Consider the following 20,575-nt stretch of genomic DNA (forward strand, 5'->3'; position numbering starts at 1 on the left):
CGGCGCTACATTTAAGCAACTGTAGCGGTAGAACCCGCTACATTTAGAGCATGTAGCGGTAGCGGCCGCTACATTTCAAAGTAGCGCTGCCCAGCTCTGCGAATGACGGCAATTTATGATAGGTTTCCGACACAAAATGAATTCTGAGGACACCCCCGGTGCGAAATGAGGATTGAGGTCTGAAAATACTCCTACAATCGCTTCAGAAGTGCAGGAGTAAAAAAAAAAACTTGGGAGCGAGACGTGAAAGACAGATTTATCAAACCATTAGTCCGCACAATCCAACTAAACGAAATGAGTGAGTGTTTATTTCGAGTATATGTTACAATAACTAAAGGATCACCTAACGTGTTTCGGGCCAGTCTATGGGCAAGGGGGAAAATGAAAAGACCCAGTACATTAAATAAAGTGTATTACCGAAACGCAACTCCAGTGTCGTGACAATTCGTGACAAATCGAAATTCCACAATATTCCATTTGAAGTTATGATGCGTTAGATGAACTTTCACGCGCGGTCGGAACTTATGAGGACTGGGCTCATCCACAGCACACTATCGGGGTAAAATGACAAATTCGTATTTGTCAAACCAGGGTTCAGCTGACGTCTTCTCAACATGAGCAGGAACTTCTACTTCAGCAAAGACGAACAGCGAACAAGAATAAGTCAACAATCATAGTTCGTTCCATCACTGTTACAGTAAAGGTACTAAAAAACGCTGAACGTTTACTTGTATCAGATGAAAATTTACAGCACTTCGGATCAGTCCCGCGCGTACTTTCATCCTTGCAACTCGCGTTCAGCTATCTGTTCTCATCGTCTCTATACTATTAAGCTAAATCAAATACAAGACTGCCATAATCTCTTAGCATACACACGTCAGAATTTACCTCTATCGAAAATGTACAAAATACGTAGAGATTTCAGACGAGTAACATCGATACTGTGGCGATGAAAATTCCAACACAGTGACAAACAAGAGCATGTTTGAGGCAACCGTATAAGTACAGGCACACCTACATTAGATACCATGGGAACGATCATTATCGCTTCTAGAGCACATAAAAAATCTTGACGGATAATAAAAAGAAACCAACCCATTTTATCAAGTTCAAATGTTATCGAATTCTCCACATCCAACTGTATAAAGAGGTGCAGTAAAGAATAGAGATAAATGTCATGTAGACGCAATAATACTTTAAACCAAGTTGATCAATCTTTGTACACGAACAAAACCCCCGGCTCCAAGTACGATATATTTTCGCAGGACCCATTTCCGACTCCTAGCCTACGGAAACTATTTTGTACTGATAATCATGCCACAAGAGGATTGCAATGAAATACACTAAATTCTTCCTCGTTGATTAAAAAATTACGATCACGTAGCAACTACCCATAACGTATGAAACATTCAAATGACCATAGCGCCTCATTCTAAATAAAAAAAATGAAAAATTTCCTCTTCATAATTCGAAATTCTGCTACTTTGAAAAGCTGAACATACTTCAATTTATCCTGCCCAAACTCTTGAAGACAAAAAAGGCGAAAAAAGGCTATTTTCAATAAGCAAGTTCCACCGGTAGCGTGAATAGTTTCAAATTCGCAGTCTAGCATGGCTTATTCTTACTCCGACAAAGCTATACACGACATAAAAAATTTAGGAAAAATTTAAGAAATAATATCCGACTTCGAACTAGCATTTGAGCCATCAGAATCAGAATGAGGTTGAAAAATAGTGTTGCACCGCCCATACGTCTGCCCACAATGAACACTTCGACAAGACTTTCCGGTTCCCAAGGAGAGGGATTCCTTTGCGATATTGCGATAGTAAGTTTAGATTAAAAAACCCCAGAATCGAAAATATCTATTTCTATTGGGGTGCTATTAAGGATAAAATGTAATACGAATCCATCAAATGAACTTATTGGTAACATCGACCAAATTCCTTACGCTTATAGTAAGGCTGCATATACCGAAATTGGAAAAAGTCACCGAAGTCAGGGTTATTAGCCAAGAAATTAAAGTAAACAAGATATTACAGATGAGACGGTCACTGAAGACGTCGCGGTAGAGGGGCAGAGCAGGTGACTGCAGATCATGACAACCTTGTTTCTAGTAGGGCCGAGCTCGGGGCCCGCGGTCACTAAGAACAAATTAGTTCATTAATCTGACCGCAAATATAACATTACCCTTAATAAAATGTAAGTAAATAATTTGATGGGATTCTAATATTAACATCAAATAACGACTGTGAAAAAATATTGTTATTTGATTATCAGAACAATTGATCGAATAACGCGAGTGAAGAAATAATAAACAACCGATTTGAATAGCAACTATGTTATTAAACAAATGTAAGGACACGAGTATTAAATGATTTCTATAATAATCGAATGACAAGAGTAAGGAAAAAATTGGCATAGGACGATATGTAGGAAAATAAATTCATAATTCATTTGAAAATAAGTGTTAACTGAAAATACACAAAACACAAATGCTAGATTGAAAATCTGAATAAGTTGCTGATGCTCACCCTCTCATTGGTCCACCACCGTCCCTGTCTCGGTCGCCACCATAACCACGGCCGCCTCTGAATCCACCGCCTCCACCACCTCCACGACCTCCTCGGAAGTCTCCTCCACCACCACCACCACCACGTCCACCTCGGAATCCACCACCACCACCGCCGCGATATCCACCGTCTGTTTAATGCATAATTATATTTGCAATAGTAAGAATCCTTAATTACACCGATATTGCTCTATGCTCATTATCAATTTTATGTTTCGGTAATATAGAAGACTGGTTGTTTAATACATTAAAGAAATAATTTATTTCAATGATATATATCACTAACTGAAACAATGAAATTTAATAGGCATTAATCAAGCGTAACAGATCCATGGGCGTACATTACTTCTAGACACTTCCTAGCTTCTTTCTTCAATAGATTCTCGCACAACTAATCAGGTAGTGAATTATCGAATCCAAAGCTTGTATTATTTAATTATATAAAACTGGAAGAGGCTAACTTCTTTTAGACATTACCAACATCAAGACTTATTCGGGTTATGGTAGCTTTGCTCTCACAAAATGAATTTGCAGTCAAAAACCGATTTTACAGACTTTGTGCTTGTATCAGCTCCAAAGATGCGATTCAAGGTCGGCAAAAAATGCGCCATCAAGCCAACAAGGAATCAGCCAAAAGTCGATAAATAATATTAAAGGCCAATGATAATAATGTTGATTAATAATCAGTTAAAGATTGGTTAAACCATTTTCTGACCTCCGTTCTCACTGTCGCCACCGCCGCCGCCACCTTCAGGCTTGGCAGCATTGCAGCGATTACAATTATTACGCCACGCAAAGTTGTTGTTGCCGCATGACGGTGAGGGACACTTCCAGTCTCCAGCGCGGCCTGCAAAACCACCACCGCCACCGCCTGGCACATTATTTTCATGTAGTCCACCAACATTAACATAAGGAAATGATATAATTTTCCTAGTTTGATACAAATAAAGCTTAGTGAACCTAAATTACCGGTTTCTTTGGGTCTCCCACTACTCACTCCCATGTATTACTATTGATTAAAACTAATCTAAGTGAATAAAATAGAAATGGTAGAAATTTGTCCATGGACGAAATTCATCCAAGTATCAAATGACAAATCTCCTCCTACCTGCTATACAATAAAAATTAACTGTCGTTCTAACAGTGCAAAGGAGTTGAAATAATCCATGGCCCTAAAAATTAGTAATTTATCTCAAAGCCGCAAGATCCTTACCGCCGCCACGTGAGTCACCACCACCGAAGTCTCGGCCTCCTCGCCCGCCACCGCGACGATCGAAGCCGCCGCCGTCCCTGTCATCGTCACGGAAGCGGTCGCGTCCGCGGCCTCGTCCGCGGTCGCCGAAACCGCGACCACTTCGTTCGAACTCGCTCTTTGGCCGCTCCGCTATCGATACCTGTAAACAAAACAAAAAAACATTGAGAATCATTGGATTGAGAATACGAATAACATAGAACTATTCCACACCCGCTGCTTGTAAACTAGGTCTTCGACTGCCAAACTCAATATGTGCATGAGAAAACCGTGTGCGAGTATTTAGAATAACTTACAACACTAAGAAGAATCGCATATACTCGTTCTTGGGCAGGTAAGTTCAAAAGAGGGACAATTTAACTAAAACAAGACTGAACATAATCGATGTCCGTAACGTTACCTACCCATAATTTCAGTGAAAACGAAATTATGCACGAAACAATGGTTGCAACTAGACAAAGAATTCTAACTTTTTACCTAACCCTGCGAGATGTGAGCCATGTTATTCTAACGTATATTTCTTCATCGCGAGCTCAAATTCCCAATCCAACACGATGAGTTCAAACTTCAGAGTTACCCAAGCAAGTTCCACTTACCAGCTAACAAACCGCACGAGTTCAAACTTACTTCCTCATAACACAGTCGTAACTAATGAATAATCACAAACTATCTTTTGAATAATGTTATGTTCATAAGCATTTAATCATCTGATACCTTGAGACTAGGTGAGCGTCAAGCAGTCACGACTCACTTTGATAGGTCGCCCCATAAACTCTTTGTTGTGGAACCAGTCAATAGCAGACTTAGCGGTGTGTGTGTCATCGTAAGTGACGGTACATTCCCCTTTGGACCGCCCGGAGGCTTTGTCACGGTACATCCAGATCTTAGGGCGCTGTGTTTTGCGGTCTGTCTGTTGAATAGAAAAAAAAATTCAGCTTCTTTTATGAATAAAATGAACACTTCTCATTGAAACGTGAAATGAGAACTACACAAGATTTCATGTCAGGAATATTCAAGGTTGTGTTCTGTATGGTCACTTGGTCAGCACATCAGGGTGCCGCACGTGAGCTGAGAGATACAATACGCTTCTCAGTAATTTCAGAACATTGAAATACAAAGTACCAATTATGAAACAATAAGGTAAAAGCGATCCAAGTTTCAAACAAAAAAAAAATTAGATCAGCATAAAAACGAACAAATTAAGATATTATTCAAGGATAAATTAATGCTATAAATATATCCTTCTAACTAATGATGCATTTAATAATTAAATAGATTAACACGGTAAACTTGCCTTAATAACTCCGATTGCTCCGAAGTGCATTTTGACGTCATCTTCTGAAGCATCTTCAGACATGCCAGACACGAAGATTGTGTCTTCCTGAAGAACTTTATCTCCTCCACCTCCACCGAATCCTCCATCACGTCCACCATAGCCTCCATCACGACCACCACCGCCGCGGCCACCACCATATCCACCGCCATCGCGGCCTCCACCACCATCTCTGCCGCCATAACCGCCATCTCTGCTACCACCACGACCTCCACCCCCGTATCCACCGTCTCTCCCACCACCATAGCCACCGCCACCGCTTCCATATCCACTTCCTCCATAGCTGTCACCACCACCTCTGGCTGCCGAAGAAAAACAAAACATATATCAACACAAATAAAGAGCAATACAATAACATAAATTTACCACCTATAAACATCTCTTTCTTGCATATTCATGGAATCACAGTCGCGTGCAACATCACATTGTAAATAACCGTTGCACGTGAATGATATACCATTTTTGAGTTTTGTTGCACCAGTTATTAACCGCGACGATGAGCTGCACCACGACCAACTTACCACCTCACCCACTATATGTACCATTTCATTTATTTTCAATTCAAATTTAAAAAATTTATGCATTCAATTCAGAGCATTTGCTCAAACGACGTACTAATCGTACTTTGAGATTTGAGCTTGTCTCATAGACTATTACCTAAACGTAAATAATCTTCGAACTTTCACGAATAACACCAGCAGCTGGAAGGCTTTACCTTCCAAGTTTATCCAATGTACAACCAACGCAAAAAGTCATTCGCAATTAAAACATTCTTTCCAGGGCGTTTACACGAACCATGTTACATTAAAATTAGAACCCAATTACACAACACGCGCTGTAGTACTGCTTACACAGTTGTATGTGCGCTTGTTCTCGAGTTTTAGAACTTTAAACGAGGCTTCCAATTTTCCAAACCAATACGCAACACCATAAAAATTAACACGGTCTTGATTTCAATACAGATTAGCTTATATAACCGGCCTTTTCTTATTGTCCGTTAAAGAATATTCATCTGAGTGATGTAAAACGCATATTATACTTCCGACTACACCGATCCTCCTTATTGTTAGTAAAATTTTAACTTCCAAGGATTACCATTTTGGAAACGATGACAGAATATAGCCGACTCCTCAAATACCAGTTTTCCTCCTATCAAAAAGACGGTCATTGAATAAATCAATCATTGTACGAAATTCGACAACCCTATATCGTTATCTGCGGCACACACAGAAGTTTTTTACGGCATCCGAATGATAAACACTCAAGTATAACATCGCCCGGAAGAGACACGGTCAATTGCCATTCAAACCAGTAAGGTGTACCAACATTACACGCGTTTAAATTTCATTATGCATAGAAGTGTAACTCTCTTGACAAGGACAAACTTTGATGACTTTAGGCGCCTTTGTGGACTGGCGACTTCAATCCACAATGAGCTGATAATGATTATATATTTATATTGAGTACTTACTTCAGCAATTAACCAAATGAGTACTTACTTCAGCAATTAGCGAACAACAATGTTCCTAATATACAATGAAACAGCGACAGCAATCAAAATTACCGGAAACCTAGTGGAGCTTGGCATGATACGCCTCCAGCCAATAGAGCTCAGGTTTTCCTTCATGGTATGCACATCGAGTTACCAAATATACGCAACATATATATACCAATACATTGAGTAGTGGCTCAACTAACATTTACACATTCATGAATGAAAACTGAAAATTTGTTATATATATAAACACAACGAAGCTCTGACAGTGCCTAAAATAAATTATTGACAATATTAGGTTGCACAAACACGAAGGAAGATGACTTTTTTGTGGATAAGGTAAGAAAACCATACCTTATTTCCTATATAATAGAACCAATAAAATAAATGCTTTCAATAAAGACAATAATACTAGGGATCACTCCATGAGTGGGTCAACAACAGCTCCGCTTCTTTCATTGTTTACCAATTATGAATATTACTTTTCAATGAGTACTCAACACAAATGATCCTGCTTTGGGAGGCAAGTTATTGATGGCTCAAGTAGCAGAATAAAATCTTGAGAATTTCCAAAGTATATACTTTGGAGTTAAATGCGTATATAAAATTGAAAATGAAAAATATCAGGAAGTGGAGCTGTGGTGAAGTTTTTACCTTGAAGCTGCAGTGCTACCTATTGCAGCAATACCCAGGCCTTTCATTGCCTCTGACGCGGTCTCTGTCACACGTCGCAAGTCATAACCAGTCCTCTACGCAACTATTTATCAAGAATCGTAGATTCTCGATACTTAAACATACATGTCCTTACCAATTGACTTGATGAAAATGCTTCACAATTTTCACACAAATATCTAGTGATTCTGTAATTCTCACAAAAATATCATTACGTTAATTTCAGTTGAGCAAAAAATATTGCTACACAAACAAAAAAGGTTTTCCATAAAGGAATTTTAATTCATAGCAAAGAATAAAAACCTCATATTACCCAGGCAGGAAACTTCATTTCATTATGAATAGCTAGCTTCGAATCTCAAAATCTCATGGAACTATTGACTTTGCTCTGAAAAACCACACACAGACTCGAGTCTTGAATAAAAACTTGACTGCACACAGTCGGATGTAATTAGAATCGGAATGAAATCATGTGTAGCAGATGCACTTCTTCCATAAAACCAACCAGTTTCGACCAGCCTAATGAACAACCAAGCCAGTGGAAAGAATCCACTTGCCACAAAAAATTCTCAAATAGTCTTTAATTTACTCAAGTACAGCTTTTCTATTTATTCACCCAAGTACGGCTTTTTTTAAAGTGAGAGACTGTAAATTATTCAAGTATATCAGTTTGAAAGAAGTGATTGTTTAATTGCACAGCCCAGGATATTATTTCACTTGTTATACCTATACATCAGAGGGAATAGATCCATTAAAATTATAGAATACCACGCAGTTACCAAAAACTCGTAGCCTAACCCAAATAATACCATTGAATAAATCAAGAACAAATTGTACTTTAGTTTAATAATAACATCCACTTTGGATGTTTATAATAATACCTTGTATGTTGACATATTATAACAGTAGAAACCAATGACTGGGCGGATTTTCGGCCCAACACATTCAAGAAATGGCAATTGAAGTCAAATATATCTGCTTCATAGTGAATCAACCACATTATACAATTTTTGTTAAAATATATTGAATATATATTAAGTAAGTACGATCTACAGGCATTTTGCTGTAAAGTTTGTTTACCACATGAAAGATGTCAAAGTTTCAAAGTTTTCTCTCTAACATTTCAACACCAATTTACTATCACCAACCCCGAATATTTATGGTTTTACAAAAGCCAGGCATAGTTATCAGACCTTTCATGCTTCTGGCTTAGCATAAATTAAACAATGTAATATGAAGTCATCATCAGGTAGTCGGGCGTCAAAAGTCAGAGTCACTCAGAAAACCGTCAAGAGCCGATGCAGGGAAGAGGCGTGGCGGTGCAACCAATCAACGCAGTTGCAGAAACCCAGCATTCGCAATGCTACGCGTGTCGTAACCTTCAGTAACATGGCCGCATAGAGGCAAAAAGTTTAATTAAACACCAGACCTCTTGCCGCAAAACACCTTACATAATCTATTATATTATTACCAAAGAAATTTCACCAAATGATTTTGCACCAAAATTTAGTATTGCACTATTGTTTTAATATAATTTTGTTTTATTAAACCAGCTCAATTTTGTTTACCATTGTAGTACACAAGCATGAACCTCCTGAATGGGCTAAAGCTGGCCAGAATCTCATATGACCATGGATCAATCATGTTATTATATGTTATACCATTAAACTTGGAAATAAACCATTACGTCAATACTTAAAATTAACAAAACTTAATCATTATACTCCGCGATGGTTCGCACAAAAATTTTGGAAGCAGAGAGTACCAATTATGCCAATGGAGCTGCACCTAATCTAAATAATTTTCATCAAAACCCATAAACTTGCTAGTTTTCAGGCATGCTCCATCCAATACTATGTCTTCCCAAGTGTTTTCAGCTAGGCACCTTGTAAAGATATTCTTTTGCAACAAGTACAAATAACATGACAGATAATGTAAATGGCATTATCATTTCATGCTAAATTTTAGCAATAGCATGGAGATGCCGTAAGCTATTGACACATCTAAAATCATCAACAGAAATCAAACATATCTTGTAATAATTACCATATAAGCAAAGTATTCGGTTATTTTCAGGATTCAAAATGTATTTATGGTCTGTGCTTGGTGTCAAGAATAAAAAGAAGCCCATGAGCAGAGTACTTCACTTTACACAGACACTTTATATGCCAATTAGTGGATATAATGAGACATCAGCCAAATGCTTTGACATTATCAAGAAGCACTATTATAATCTGTACCACAACAGTGAGCTTTTTACAGTCAAGTAACAAGAAATTAAAATCTTTCTTTATTCATTAGAATAACAGATATGGTGATATTGAAATTTCTTGAAGGGATTAAGCTTCCAATATTTGTGAGCAGTAAGAACTTCATACTTTGTGATAGCAGAGAAAATATTGAACTTTAATACAAAAAAGTCATCCAATAGAAAATTGGCAAGCCAAACAGATCATCAGTAAGTAGGTTGTGCAAAGCACTTACCTCTACTGTGACTGCTGGCTACAAGCCTCGGCTGCTGCTCGTGACGACCAGGAGCGAGATGCGGCAATCATGGTACAGCGCAGGGGTCATGCAGCCACTTCCAAAAGAAAGCAACAATGCATCCAACCTTCATTGGAAAACAAGCATTAGACTCAGAGGGCAAGATATATTGTTGCAAGATGACAATTTGGCTAACCAAACAGTGCACCAGTTAGAAAAGTCAGAGCAGTCAGAAAAGTCATCAACAGTCATGTCAAGGTTCTCTGTCATGTCAAGAGGATGACCTGCAGTTCCAGTACCCCCTGTTGAGGCTCTTCTTTGCCACAGCTGCTGAAGTGAGTAAGAAGGATGAGCACTCATTATCCATCACTCACTGTTGAAGCCACCACCATCCTGCGGTGGTGCCCCACCATAACCACCACCCTGCGGCGCAGCAGGGGGTGGGCCACCATAGCTACTTGGTGGGGCTGATGAGGAATAGCTTGGTGGAGGACCACCAGCAGAGGCACCTCCATCACTTGAGCCATAGCTAGGAGGTAGAGAGCTGCCATAGGCAGCACTAGGTGGAGGTGCACTGTAGGCATTGCTCTGAGGAGGCGCAGAAGGAGGCTGCTGGTAGGAGGGAGGAGCGCTGCTGTAGGCAGAAGCACCACTGCTCGAGTCGTAGCTGCCACTTGAATAGCCTGAATAGCTGCTGCTCCCACCTGGACATAGTATTTTTTTTCTTCAGTTTCTCACACTTGGCAAACTTTTTCAAAAACCTGATCCAAGTCTCCAAGTGGATTTAAAACATTTTCTTTTATAGATCCAAGAACGTGAAGAGACCATTTGTTATTTTTTGTAAAATATTCAGTACAGAAATCTTGGATTTAACCAAAAGTCAACAACATTAGCTTCATTATTGTTCATCAAAAAAAGGCTTGCATGTTCCTTGATTCTTGGAAGGTAGTCTACCTTGCGGAGCAGGAGGAGGTCCGCTTGGAGCTGCAGAGCCATAAGGAGGAGGAGAAGAATATTGGGATGCTGGTGGAGCAGTGGTGGCTGAGTAGCTCATGTGAGGTGGTGGAGCTGAGTAGCCTCCATACGCTGGCTGATGAGCACCACCAGAAGGTGGATACGAAGGCATTGGAGCCACTGCCGTAGATGCAGGAGGAGCAGATCCGTAGCCCCCACCATAGCCACCATACGCCCCATATTCTGCAGATCACATGAACTCTTAGCTCAGCACTTGGTGATAGCAGGGTTCTCTTAATTGCTCAACACCACTTCAATTAGTGTTTTTGAGACCAAGATACTATCTATAGTCTATACATACATTCATCAAATTGTGCATTGTTTCAACTTGCATACAACACATGGCAGAGCAGGAATATAGAGTAGCATGGCAGAGGGAGTATAGAAAAAATTCAAACACTGACTGCGTACAATTTAACGCAAATGAACAAAGCAGAGATTAAACAGCTAATTAAAAACCATTAGCACTTGTTTTAGCAGTTTATTTAGTACACAAACAATTCACTGAACAAATTTAATTCGCAAATGTAGATTCATGCCTCATTCAATCATAAAGATATAAAATCAAAAGTTGACCAAATCGGCAAAACTTGACAAATTAAAATATTTAATAGGACACATGGAAATAGTTCTATACACAAATTGCTACAAATTAACATTTGACATGATAATTCAGATTTACCTTTTTGACTACAAAAGGATATCTTATGGATAGGAAATAAAATTACTTCCGTTCTTCCAAGAAAGTCATGAGAACTTTTTCTGAAGACTTAATTTATTTAATATAATTGTATCATTAGAAACAAGATGGAGATTTCAACTGCACTTCCTGAAGCACCAAGTTCCAATAATTATTATTCAAGAAAAATAAAAGAAACATAACCAGCATGCCACTATTGTAAAAACAGCTACGCTTTCAATTAATTAGCATAAGAAGTACTTTTGATAGGTACCTTCATCTCTGGTGGAAAGACCAGCTAAAAGAGAACACATACACATTACTTAAATACAAAGTAGCCTTGCAGTTTCATCTTTAACAACAATATAATATAACTTTTGTCTAAACAAAACTTGTACTTTTCAACAATGTTATAGCAAATTAAAGGTTACAGCAAGTGTATTTAGGGAACAATGCAAACCAGTCCCAAATCCATTTAGGAGTATTATATATATTATATTTTGATAAAATCAAGTCAAATAGAATCAAATCATGTGGACACTATAACGCTTATGATGTCACTTTCCAATTAGGAAATCAAACCACCTCAAATGTGAGCTAAACAAAAATAGCATCACAGATAATACCATTTCAGTTTTCTGCCATCCAAGGGTATTTAGATTCTACTTGCTTACACATAAGAGAATAATAGTTACACTAAAATGACATGTACATTTGTCCTTGCCTTTCTTGTATTCAAGATCCATCAGCATTTAAAGCTTTTGGAACAGTGATAATGGTGTAAAGATCAATTCAAATTAACTCAAATTTTGCTGCTTAGCACAATAGAAAATTAATGTGGAATATTGGGCAGATTTTCAAAATTTTGCTTCCACAAGTGATTTCTAAAAATTTCAGGCAAAAACATATTTTTCTCATAATTGTTATAACTAAATAAGTCATAGAAACCAGTAAAACTGATCACAAACAGGAGTTTTTTTTTTTTTTTTGTCACATTCACCTATGGCTTCTGCCCGATTTTTCCAATTTGATATAACAAAAAATATCCGTACTATTCAATGGATTCATAATCCAATCCGTATCCACATTAAAATGTGTTTCAATGAAAAACACAAGATTAATCACTATTTGCAAGGGCATATACAAATAATATACCTAATGCATAGAAGAAATTTCATTAGCATTGCTTTGAGAAATATAGGTTTCAGGTCACTGAGGTCAGTTTTTCAGTCCATGCAACAGAAAATGCAATAAAAACATTATATCTTGCTTTTATGTAATAATTTATACAGCAATGATGGCATGCAGCATATGCTTGTGCTTCAACTCTGTTCTGGAAATTTGGGCAGAAGCCACCAATTGAGATAAAAATGCCTGTACTCCACTGTGCAGGGAGTAGGTGAATATTGCAAGATCTTTGGCGACAATTCTGCAGCTAAATTTACATCTTCAGAAGATCTTGCCAACAAATTTGGATTGAAATTATTGCATCTAAGATATTTGCCAGTCTTTGGCCAACTAATTAGAAAAAAAGTAAAAGGTTTCAGATAAATTGGATGGATCAGGATGCAGTGGAGCTTGTCCAGAAATCAGTTGCAATGAGTTCCCACCAAAATATACTGCAAAGTACAAAATGTAAACAACAAGTAGTGACTGCATTATCATATGTTCCAATGACAGTTAAGTGAAGACAAATGTCAGTTTTGCAGTACAATCCACAATCATACTGTTTTTAGGGTAAAATTTGTTATTTGGGGTAATAGGTGCATGTGACCTAGTAAATGGCTTTTAATTACCAGCTTAACAAATTGACTCTGAAGTGGTACATATGCGTACCACGAAATGTATTTCTCCAGGATGTAGTAGTACACAATTCAGGTTGCCTAAAATCGGCCAAATCTGGGAACAAAAAAGGCCGATAACTCAATATATACTATGGTTTATTTGTAGGTTCTGCTATAAAAATTCCATTTATTTTCTTTTTGCAGTATATAAAATTTAATTAGGAAGTACTCCTATCATAAATTTTAGCCAGCCAATGCAACTGAGAAAAACTAAATCACAGAATTTGTCTGGAAAAAATGACCGTCTAGCAACCCTGTTAAAAACAGTACAAAAAATGAAATAACAATTTTTAATAGTACAAGATTAAGCAATCGGAGTCAATGTGTTAAATGGGTTTTCATTAAAAATTACCCGGCAACGATTTTGAAAATAGGTAGTTGCAATGCTTTTGGCTTCAAAACCCATAGTATATTGGCAACGCTGCTTGCACCCTCTGGCCTCTGCACCCTGGCCTCAGTGGCTTGTACTTGCTTGCAACCGCACTAAATTTTACCCACTTTATTGGCTCTTGCCTGATTTCATTTAAAACAAATCAAGATAAAGTGCCCATTTTTACATGCATCTCTTTTACATGCATTCTTCAAAAATTGCTCGAAAAATTATAATTTGTACCTGCAACTTTTAAAATTGTAGCTAACATTTCTGATTGGCAGGCATCAAAGGATTGAATTTAAGGCAGTACTGCAGTAAAAATTAAATGGAATTTGATGCATATGATTACCTACCTTAGGTACTTACAAAATTTCAATATAAGAATGATTAAGATTCAAGAATCTAGGTACATTAGGTAGCTACATACATTATCACAAAAAAACACTAGCTAACTACCTACTGAGTTCTATTTTGCCTTTTAGTCACTTTCGGCAGATGCCTGAAATTGAAATTGCCCGTATCGAACAATTGCCTAATAGGCTATAGGCATTATGAATATGAATTACTAGAGCTGGAACTGGAAGGCTAGGCTAGCAGGATTAAAACTTGCCAATTAAGCCTAGTTAGGTACGTCAATATTCAATAATATCATTAGTAGGCTAGGTTACAGGTACAAAGATTTTGCGTAGGTACCATAGTGACAAACCACAGATTTTTTAGAATCAGTTTATTTTTAATTTCCTCATTTACTCACAATTTAAAGCAATTTCTTATGTGTGATAATGCAGGTATCCAGGATACTTTACTGGTCTAGATATAGGACTCGAAAATGAACTTGAGGGAGAGTCTAAAAAACTCTCTGCTTTGCCACTATGGTAGGTACCTTACCGTACCTACGTCAAATGAAGTGCTTGATTGAGGCCAGGGCCGCAGGGGCGGGCGGCAGGGCCTAACACGTAACAGGTCAATTTTTGAAAGTGTCCACATTTTCAAATTTAAAATTGCATCGTACATGGTTAATAAACCAAAAAATGAAATGAGATACCTACTTATGAGTAAATTTAACAAAAAAATAATAAAGTACTCTTACGTTGGCATTAGGAGCTAGGTATTAAAATGCAAAGCAAATTATATACTTACGAGAGTCACTCATTGTAGCGTTTGTCGATCTTATTTAGAAAACTTGATATTTGCAAGTTACACAAGAAATAAACAATTCCTGCAGGGCTGCACCCGCAACAATCAGCAATCGCAGGACTACTACTAAACAAGCAGTGTTGCCACAGGCATCTCTACGTGAATACTAAAGATTCCTGAGATCTAAATTACGAATAGAAGAAAAAGACATGTGTTTTATTAAAATATAGAAAAAAACTTGAATTTCAGGGAAAGATAATCAAATTAAAACGTTATTCGTTTTTGATATGGTAAAAGGTACGCTTTAATCAATATTTTGTTGTACAGCTTGTGAAACGTGTCCAAGTGATAGGCTTATTTTATGTGTACAGTGTAATGTGTACTATAGTGCAATAAGTGAAACGTAGCAATAATAGACCGGATAACTTTATTTCTGGAACCTTTTTTCCTTGTTTTTTATCATAGTCTTAACACAAACTTTCCCACATCTCTTCGCTGGAGTGTCGGACCGGTGTTATAATATCACCTCTACCATACATACTCTACTTCTACTCTGCCATACCACTGGGTGGCCCAGTAATTAAAGTTCAGAGTAGCAAGATTGGAGCAGAGAGGCGCGGGTTCGATCCCAGATCTGTGCGACTGATATATAAATTATATTTTAGAAACAAATATTTATTATTTTCCATTTTTTACGAGAGATTCTAAAATAGCAGGAGTTGTCCAACTTCGGCACAGTAGGGATTTGGAGCATTGTGACACTGAAAAAATCTTCAGACGTCGGGCCTTTGTATCGGCTAGCTGCCACGCGTCACACATTCATTTTAGTATTGATTTTTGGCATAAAGAGGGGGGGGGAAGAGGAGACAGGTACAGGATTCAAGATATTGAGACAAGGTATTTAGAGTGCAGAGATGGTTAGTGTAAGTTTTAGTTGCAAGTAATAGGTTGATGAAATAAAAGAAACAGGGGATGATAAAGGGAAGGGAGAATACTTTCAATTTAAATAGGTTGTTTTGTTGGTTATTGCTAGGTCCCACTTCTTGCACGGTAGTTTTGGACATATGTCATATAAGTCTTATTAGTTCCCAAAACACTAGATAATACTTTGTTTCTCTTTACATTTTATTGTTATTATTATTATTATTATTACCATTCTTTTCCTTTTTATTGCTCGTTTCTTTACACCCTCCTGGCCTCTATTCTCTCCAGCCTCCTCATCTCCCTTATTTTCCATGCACTCTCTAAAAAGCGCTTACCACTATCTGTCATGGCAGTGGTTACCCCTGGTGACAGGCCCACAATCATTGTCATCCATACATCACCTGTTCTTCATACGTCACACAATCACCCCTCTCATCAAGCATCACTCCAATCATTTCCAGTCTTTCACTCTCATACGGTGTTCCTCACACTCCATCATCAAGTGTTCCACCATTTCTCTCTCACCTCTGTCGCACATGAAACAGATATCTTCTCTTCTTTCATTCAACCTGTATGTTCTTGCATTCACACTTAAGGCATTTGCTCTCACACAGAACATTAGATCCCCACCCCTGCTACCATCATAAATGAATTCATACTTTGGCATTTCTTTCATCCTGTATAGCTTGAGGCTATCCTTTCTTTCCATTCCTTGCTTCCGTACTCTCAAACCGCATATTCTCACTCTCTTTTCAATCTCTTTCTTCGCTAACAAACTGATTATAAACAAAATTTTTGGTTCAATCCTCTTGCAAACTTTCTGCGTATTAGTCAATCTGACAATATTTATACTCCAACAATTATGTAAATTAGTGTTGGAGCATGTTGTCGACTTTAATATTGACGAGTTGCGAGTTCGAGACCGCAAAATGCTATGAATGTTCAGCGATGTTAAGAATCGGCGACAGGCCTACGGCCTAGTAAACGCTGAAACCGCTATTATTATCATTTATTATTATTATAATTAGGAGGCAATTATTTTATCTTCAGTCCGCTTTGGAGAGCGTAGTCTTCCCACTCCACCCGTCGACTGTTGGAGTCCCCGCACTCCACTTGCCACACTATTACTGGAGTCTTCACACTCCACCCGCCGCACTGTTGGAGTCTTCGTCTTCTAACCGCCACACTGTTGAGCCGCCTAGCTAAGGCGCGGCATTTGCATGACAGCGAGATAACACCACATCCCATAATTTATGACGAATTATCTTTAAATACAGCATTTACTACAGACTAAGTGAATAGATGCTAGAATGTGTCGGGAGGATAATAACCCGGATGTGTCAGCAAGAAACAGCAATGTTTCGCTACAGAAAGTTAATTTAAAAAAGAATGCGAGAAGCCTGACCGGTGCCCCACAGATCCATTGCCACTTGACAGCCATGTTGGCAGACTACATCAATCTGCCTACTGCTACCAGCTGGGGAAGAACAATAGCTTACTCATGAAAGGTCGGTTTAGATGGCCGCAAATATGTCGCGCCAATCAGTAAGTTGAAAAAATTATATATGTACTCATGGAGCCTTGCATGCGTAACTTAGGAATGCCTGAGTATATAAACCTCGATAAAACTTTAAAGTTTAAACTATCTGTTATCACGCTGTCTTACCATGGGCAGAACAATGTTGTGTAGCATTTTCGAAAAGGAGAAACATGCAAAGAACAGATGCAGCCTCATTTCTGCCCTGCAAAATGAACACTCGCTGTTCTCGATCAGGACAACTCCTCCGCTTTCTCCTCGTCCTCAGCGATGAGGCAAAGGTCACTCATATCAGGACTCGGAAACTCAACCCACCAGATATCTGACGTTGAATCAGCGTTAAATTTAATGTTGGTTAGCTAAAATAACGTTAATTTAACGTTGTTTTAACGTCACCTCTATTATGAAAACTCATTTTATCACTTGAGGCATTACTACTCGATCTTTCGCGTGTCAATACTCTCACTAAATCGTTAATTTTTTTCGGGTTTATCAGGGAACGCATAATATGAATCAATGCTATGAGGACTTATACCTAATAGTGTTTCGCTACACTCATGCCCTTTTTAGTGTTACGTTATTATACATGGACTACAATTACGGATGCTTTATTGTGTTTCGTTACACTCCCATTATGCCTTCTAAAATTATATTGTACTGCGATTTACTTGACATATAATTACTTGTCTATTCGCTAATTTCGTTTATTAGCAACAAACAAAAACGCTGAAATGTGTACATTTAAGTGTCTTAAGTACATTTCAGGAAACTCTCTTTTAATTCATTCCTGATGAAATAATTTTAAGAAAATAATTAGGTAAATTTAATACCCCTTAGTGTCCCAGTGCAAAATTAACTACAAAAATTCCTGAACGCATCTGTAACACGAACAGCACACAACAAAACTTTCTCTATTTAATGTGACCAATGAATCCAACTTGAAGGTCAAAGCGTGCCTAAAGAAATAAATTAAGTAAACAAACTTTAGGATTCAAGGTAAACCGACGTGAGACGCAGTATCATGAGTAAGGAAAAGTTTAGCCGCGCTGTGTCGGATATTACAGCAGGCCGGCATTAGGATGACGCTATAGTCTAGGCTGCGGCGCGGAGTAGCTTTCTCCAGGAACCGGTCGCACGACGTCGCAACTTGTACGTCGTAACTCTATGTATTTATGCGTCACTTCTATGGACGTTACTGAGATGATATGAGTTATGCAAGGAACTTTTTCGTAGATAGAAGAAATTATACATGATATATTTGCCAAAATGTTAAACAGGATAGTGGATAAGTGGATAACTGAAAAACAAAGGTCTGTGTTAATTGCAGGTAAATTATTTATATTAATACAAGTAAATAAGGCTCATCCCTAGTAACCTAGTTAGTTACCAATATGTTTGTACGATTTTATATAAAATAACTAACATAATATTTATTTAACATTAAGATTCTCATAAATATAAACTTGATAATGACAACCAAAAAAAAACATAACATTCAACAGTTCTAACATTTATTCGTTATACTATAGAGAAATATTTAGCGAGACAATTGTCAATTTGTGCCAAAGTGTTTACCAGTGTTCTGTTCTGACTTCTGAAAGAAACATTCATCGTCACCCAGAAGGATGAGCGCAGCTAATGACATGTACGCAAGCTAATGAGAAGGCCGATGCTTTTAAAAAGCATGAAACTTAATTGCCAGTTCCTCTGCAAAGATAATGAGAAGGCGAATGCTCCAGACAAGCACGAAGCTCACAAGCCAGTCGAAGGTAAAAAGCTAATGAGAAAGCAGATGTTTTTCTAAAAACACGAAGCTCACATGCTAGTCTGAAGCACAAATCCAATGAAAAGGCTACTGTTCTATACAAGCGCGAAGCTCAAAGGCCAGTTCCATGTTCAGAAATTATGAGAAGGCAAGTGTTCTCGGCTAGCACGAAGCTCACATGCCCGTTCGGCGCGACAAGCTAATAAGAATGCTGATGTTTTCTAAAAGCACGAAGCAAACATACCAGTTTGACGTGTAAAGCCAATGAGAAGGCTGATCCTCTTTACAAGCAGAAAGCTCACATGCCAGTCCGACGTGTAAAAAGCTACGTAGTTATAGCTACGTCCTACGGCGAGATGAAGTTCACTGAGATCATTAAGGAACACCATGACTTATGTTAGTTGATGATGAAACTCTTTTTGATGAAAATGAGTTAATTGAACATGTTCTTGAGTAATTTGCTGTTTCAGTGTGTTACTCAATTTCAGTGTGATATTTGTGTGTAATTTAGCTCACATGAATCGAGTTTGCGTAAAATTTTTGATAATTTTACGCTTTCGATAATTCTTTTTATTTAATCTCGGAAATATCTCGTATGACTTTTAATGCAAGAGGTCAAGTGATACTTTATCAAAGAATTTCCGCATCAACTTTCCATGGCAAACTCTCTCCTTCAATGCGCAGTTCATAGAAAGCTGGGCATCTTTCTTTCAAGTGACTCTCCTCCTCGGCTGTGATTCTCTGGAAAGCCACATTTTATCACAGATTGCATCGTAGAAACAAGCCGTCGCTTTCAATCAGCACTTGCTTCCTGACTTTGTTACTTTAATAATGCTAGTTTTATTGTTGGATGCAGAATTAGCCTCGGGATTTAACAGTATTGAGGTTCACAACCCCAGAAAGAAATTTAATTTAATACATTTTCTTTTATTTGAAAATAGGATACAATACTATATTCCGGTGCCATAGTTCTATATTTATTGAGCCTCACAGCATGGTTTCAAGAGGTTTTCTCTTTATCTCGACTACGAATAGAAATGTTGAAACTTAATATCATAATGTTATTAATTATAAGAAAATATTATTAGAAATAATATAATATTATTATTAGAAATAATAATATGTATAATAATAATAAAAAAATAAAAGTTAATACGCTTGTGTAGTTACTAAACAGAATATCCAGAATGAATGTAAATTAGACTATTTATTCCATATGTTTTAGGTTTGTTTCATTACATATCACATAAAAATTGCAGTCCGTCAACATAATGGGAACCCGGTACAGAAAAAATACATTCCATTAAATCTTGTGTCAAATATATGCTAGCAAAAATGCCAAATAAATTATTTCGATGTTTTCAAAGCGTAGTACAACATCATACTGTATGCGTTTCAAAAATTTCTTCTTTTTAATCGTCAGTGCGCACGTAACTCGTTCGTGAACAATTTGGCGTGTGATTGGGGTTACATTTTTCCGACTCATACAGATGGTCT

At 37.7% G+C, this 20,575-nt stretch overlaps 1 protein-coding gene across 2 annotated transcripts; it reads right to left on the reverse strand.

The window, feature by feature from the left end:
* Positions 1–395: 395 nt before the first annotated feature.
* Positions 396–14,991, reverse strand: LOC108678718 (RNA-binding protein cabeza). 2 transcript variants are annotated; one of them, XM_047884319.1, is made up of 9 exons: positions 14,856–14,991; positions 10,760–11,002; positions 10,180–10,509; positions 5,116–5,456; positions 4,573–4,731; positions 3,783–3,963; positions 3,285–3,416; positions 2,532–2,700; positions 396–2,141 (listed from the first exon to the last, which is right to left on the reverse strand). In XM_047884319.1, exons 1-9 carry the CDS (start codon positions 14,866–14,868, stop codon positions 2,111–2,113), a joined length of 1,599 nt encoding a protein of 532 aa, XP_047740275.1. In that variant the 5' UTR covers positions 14,869–14,991; the 3' UTR covers positions 396–2,110. The 2 variants fall into 2 exon arrangements, with proteins under 2 accessions (XP_047740275.1, XP_018022668.1); XM_018167179.2 differs by having other exon boundaries at positions 3,285–3,440.
* Between the last annotated feature and the right edge of the window lie 5,584 nt (positions 14,992–20,575).

Source organism: Hyalella azteca, unplaced genomic scaffold (genome assembly GCF_000764305.2).
Source record: "Hyalella azteca isolate HAZT.00-mixed unplaced genomic scaffold, Hazt_2.0.2 contig15162, whole genome shotgun sequence".
Classification (NCBI taxonomy): domain Eukaryota; kingdom Metazoa; phylum Arthropoda; class Malacostraca; order Amphipoda; family Hyalellidae; genus Hyalella; species Hyalella azteca.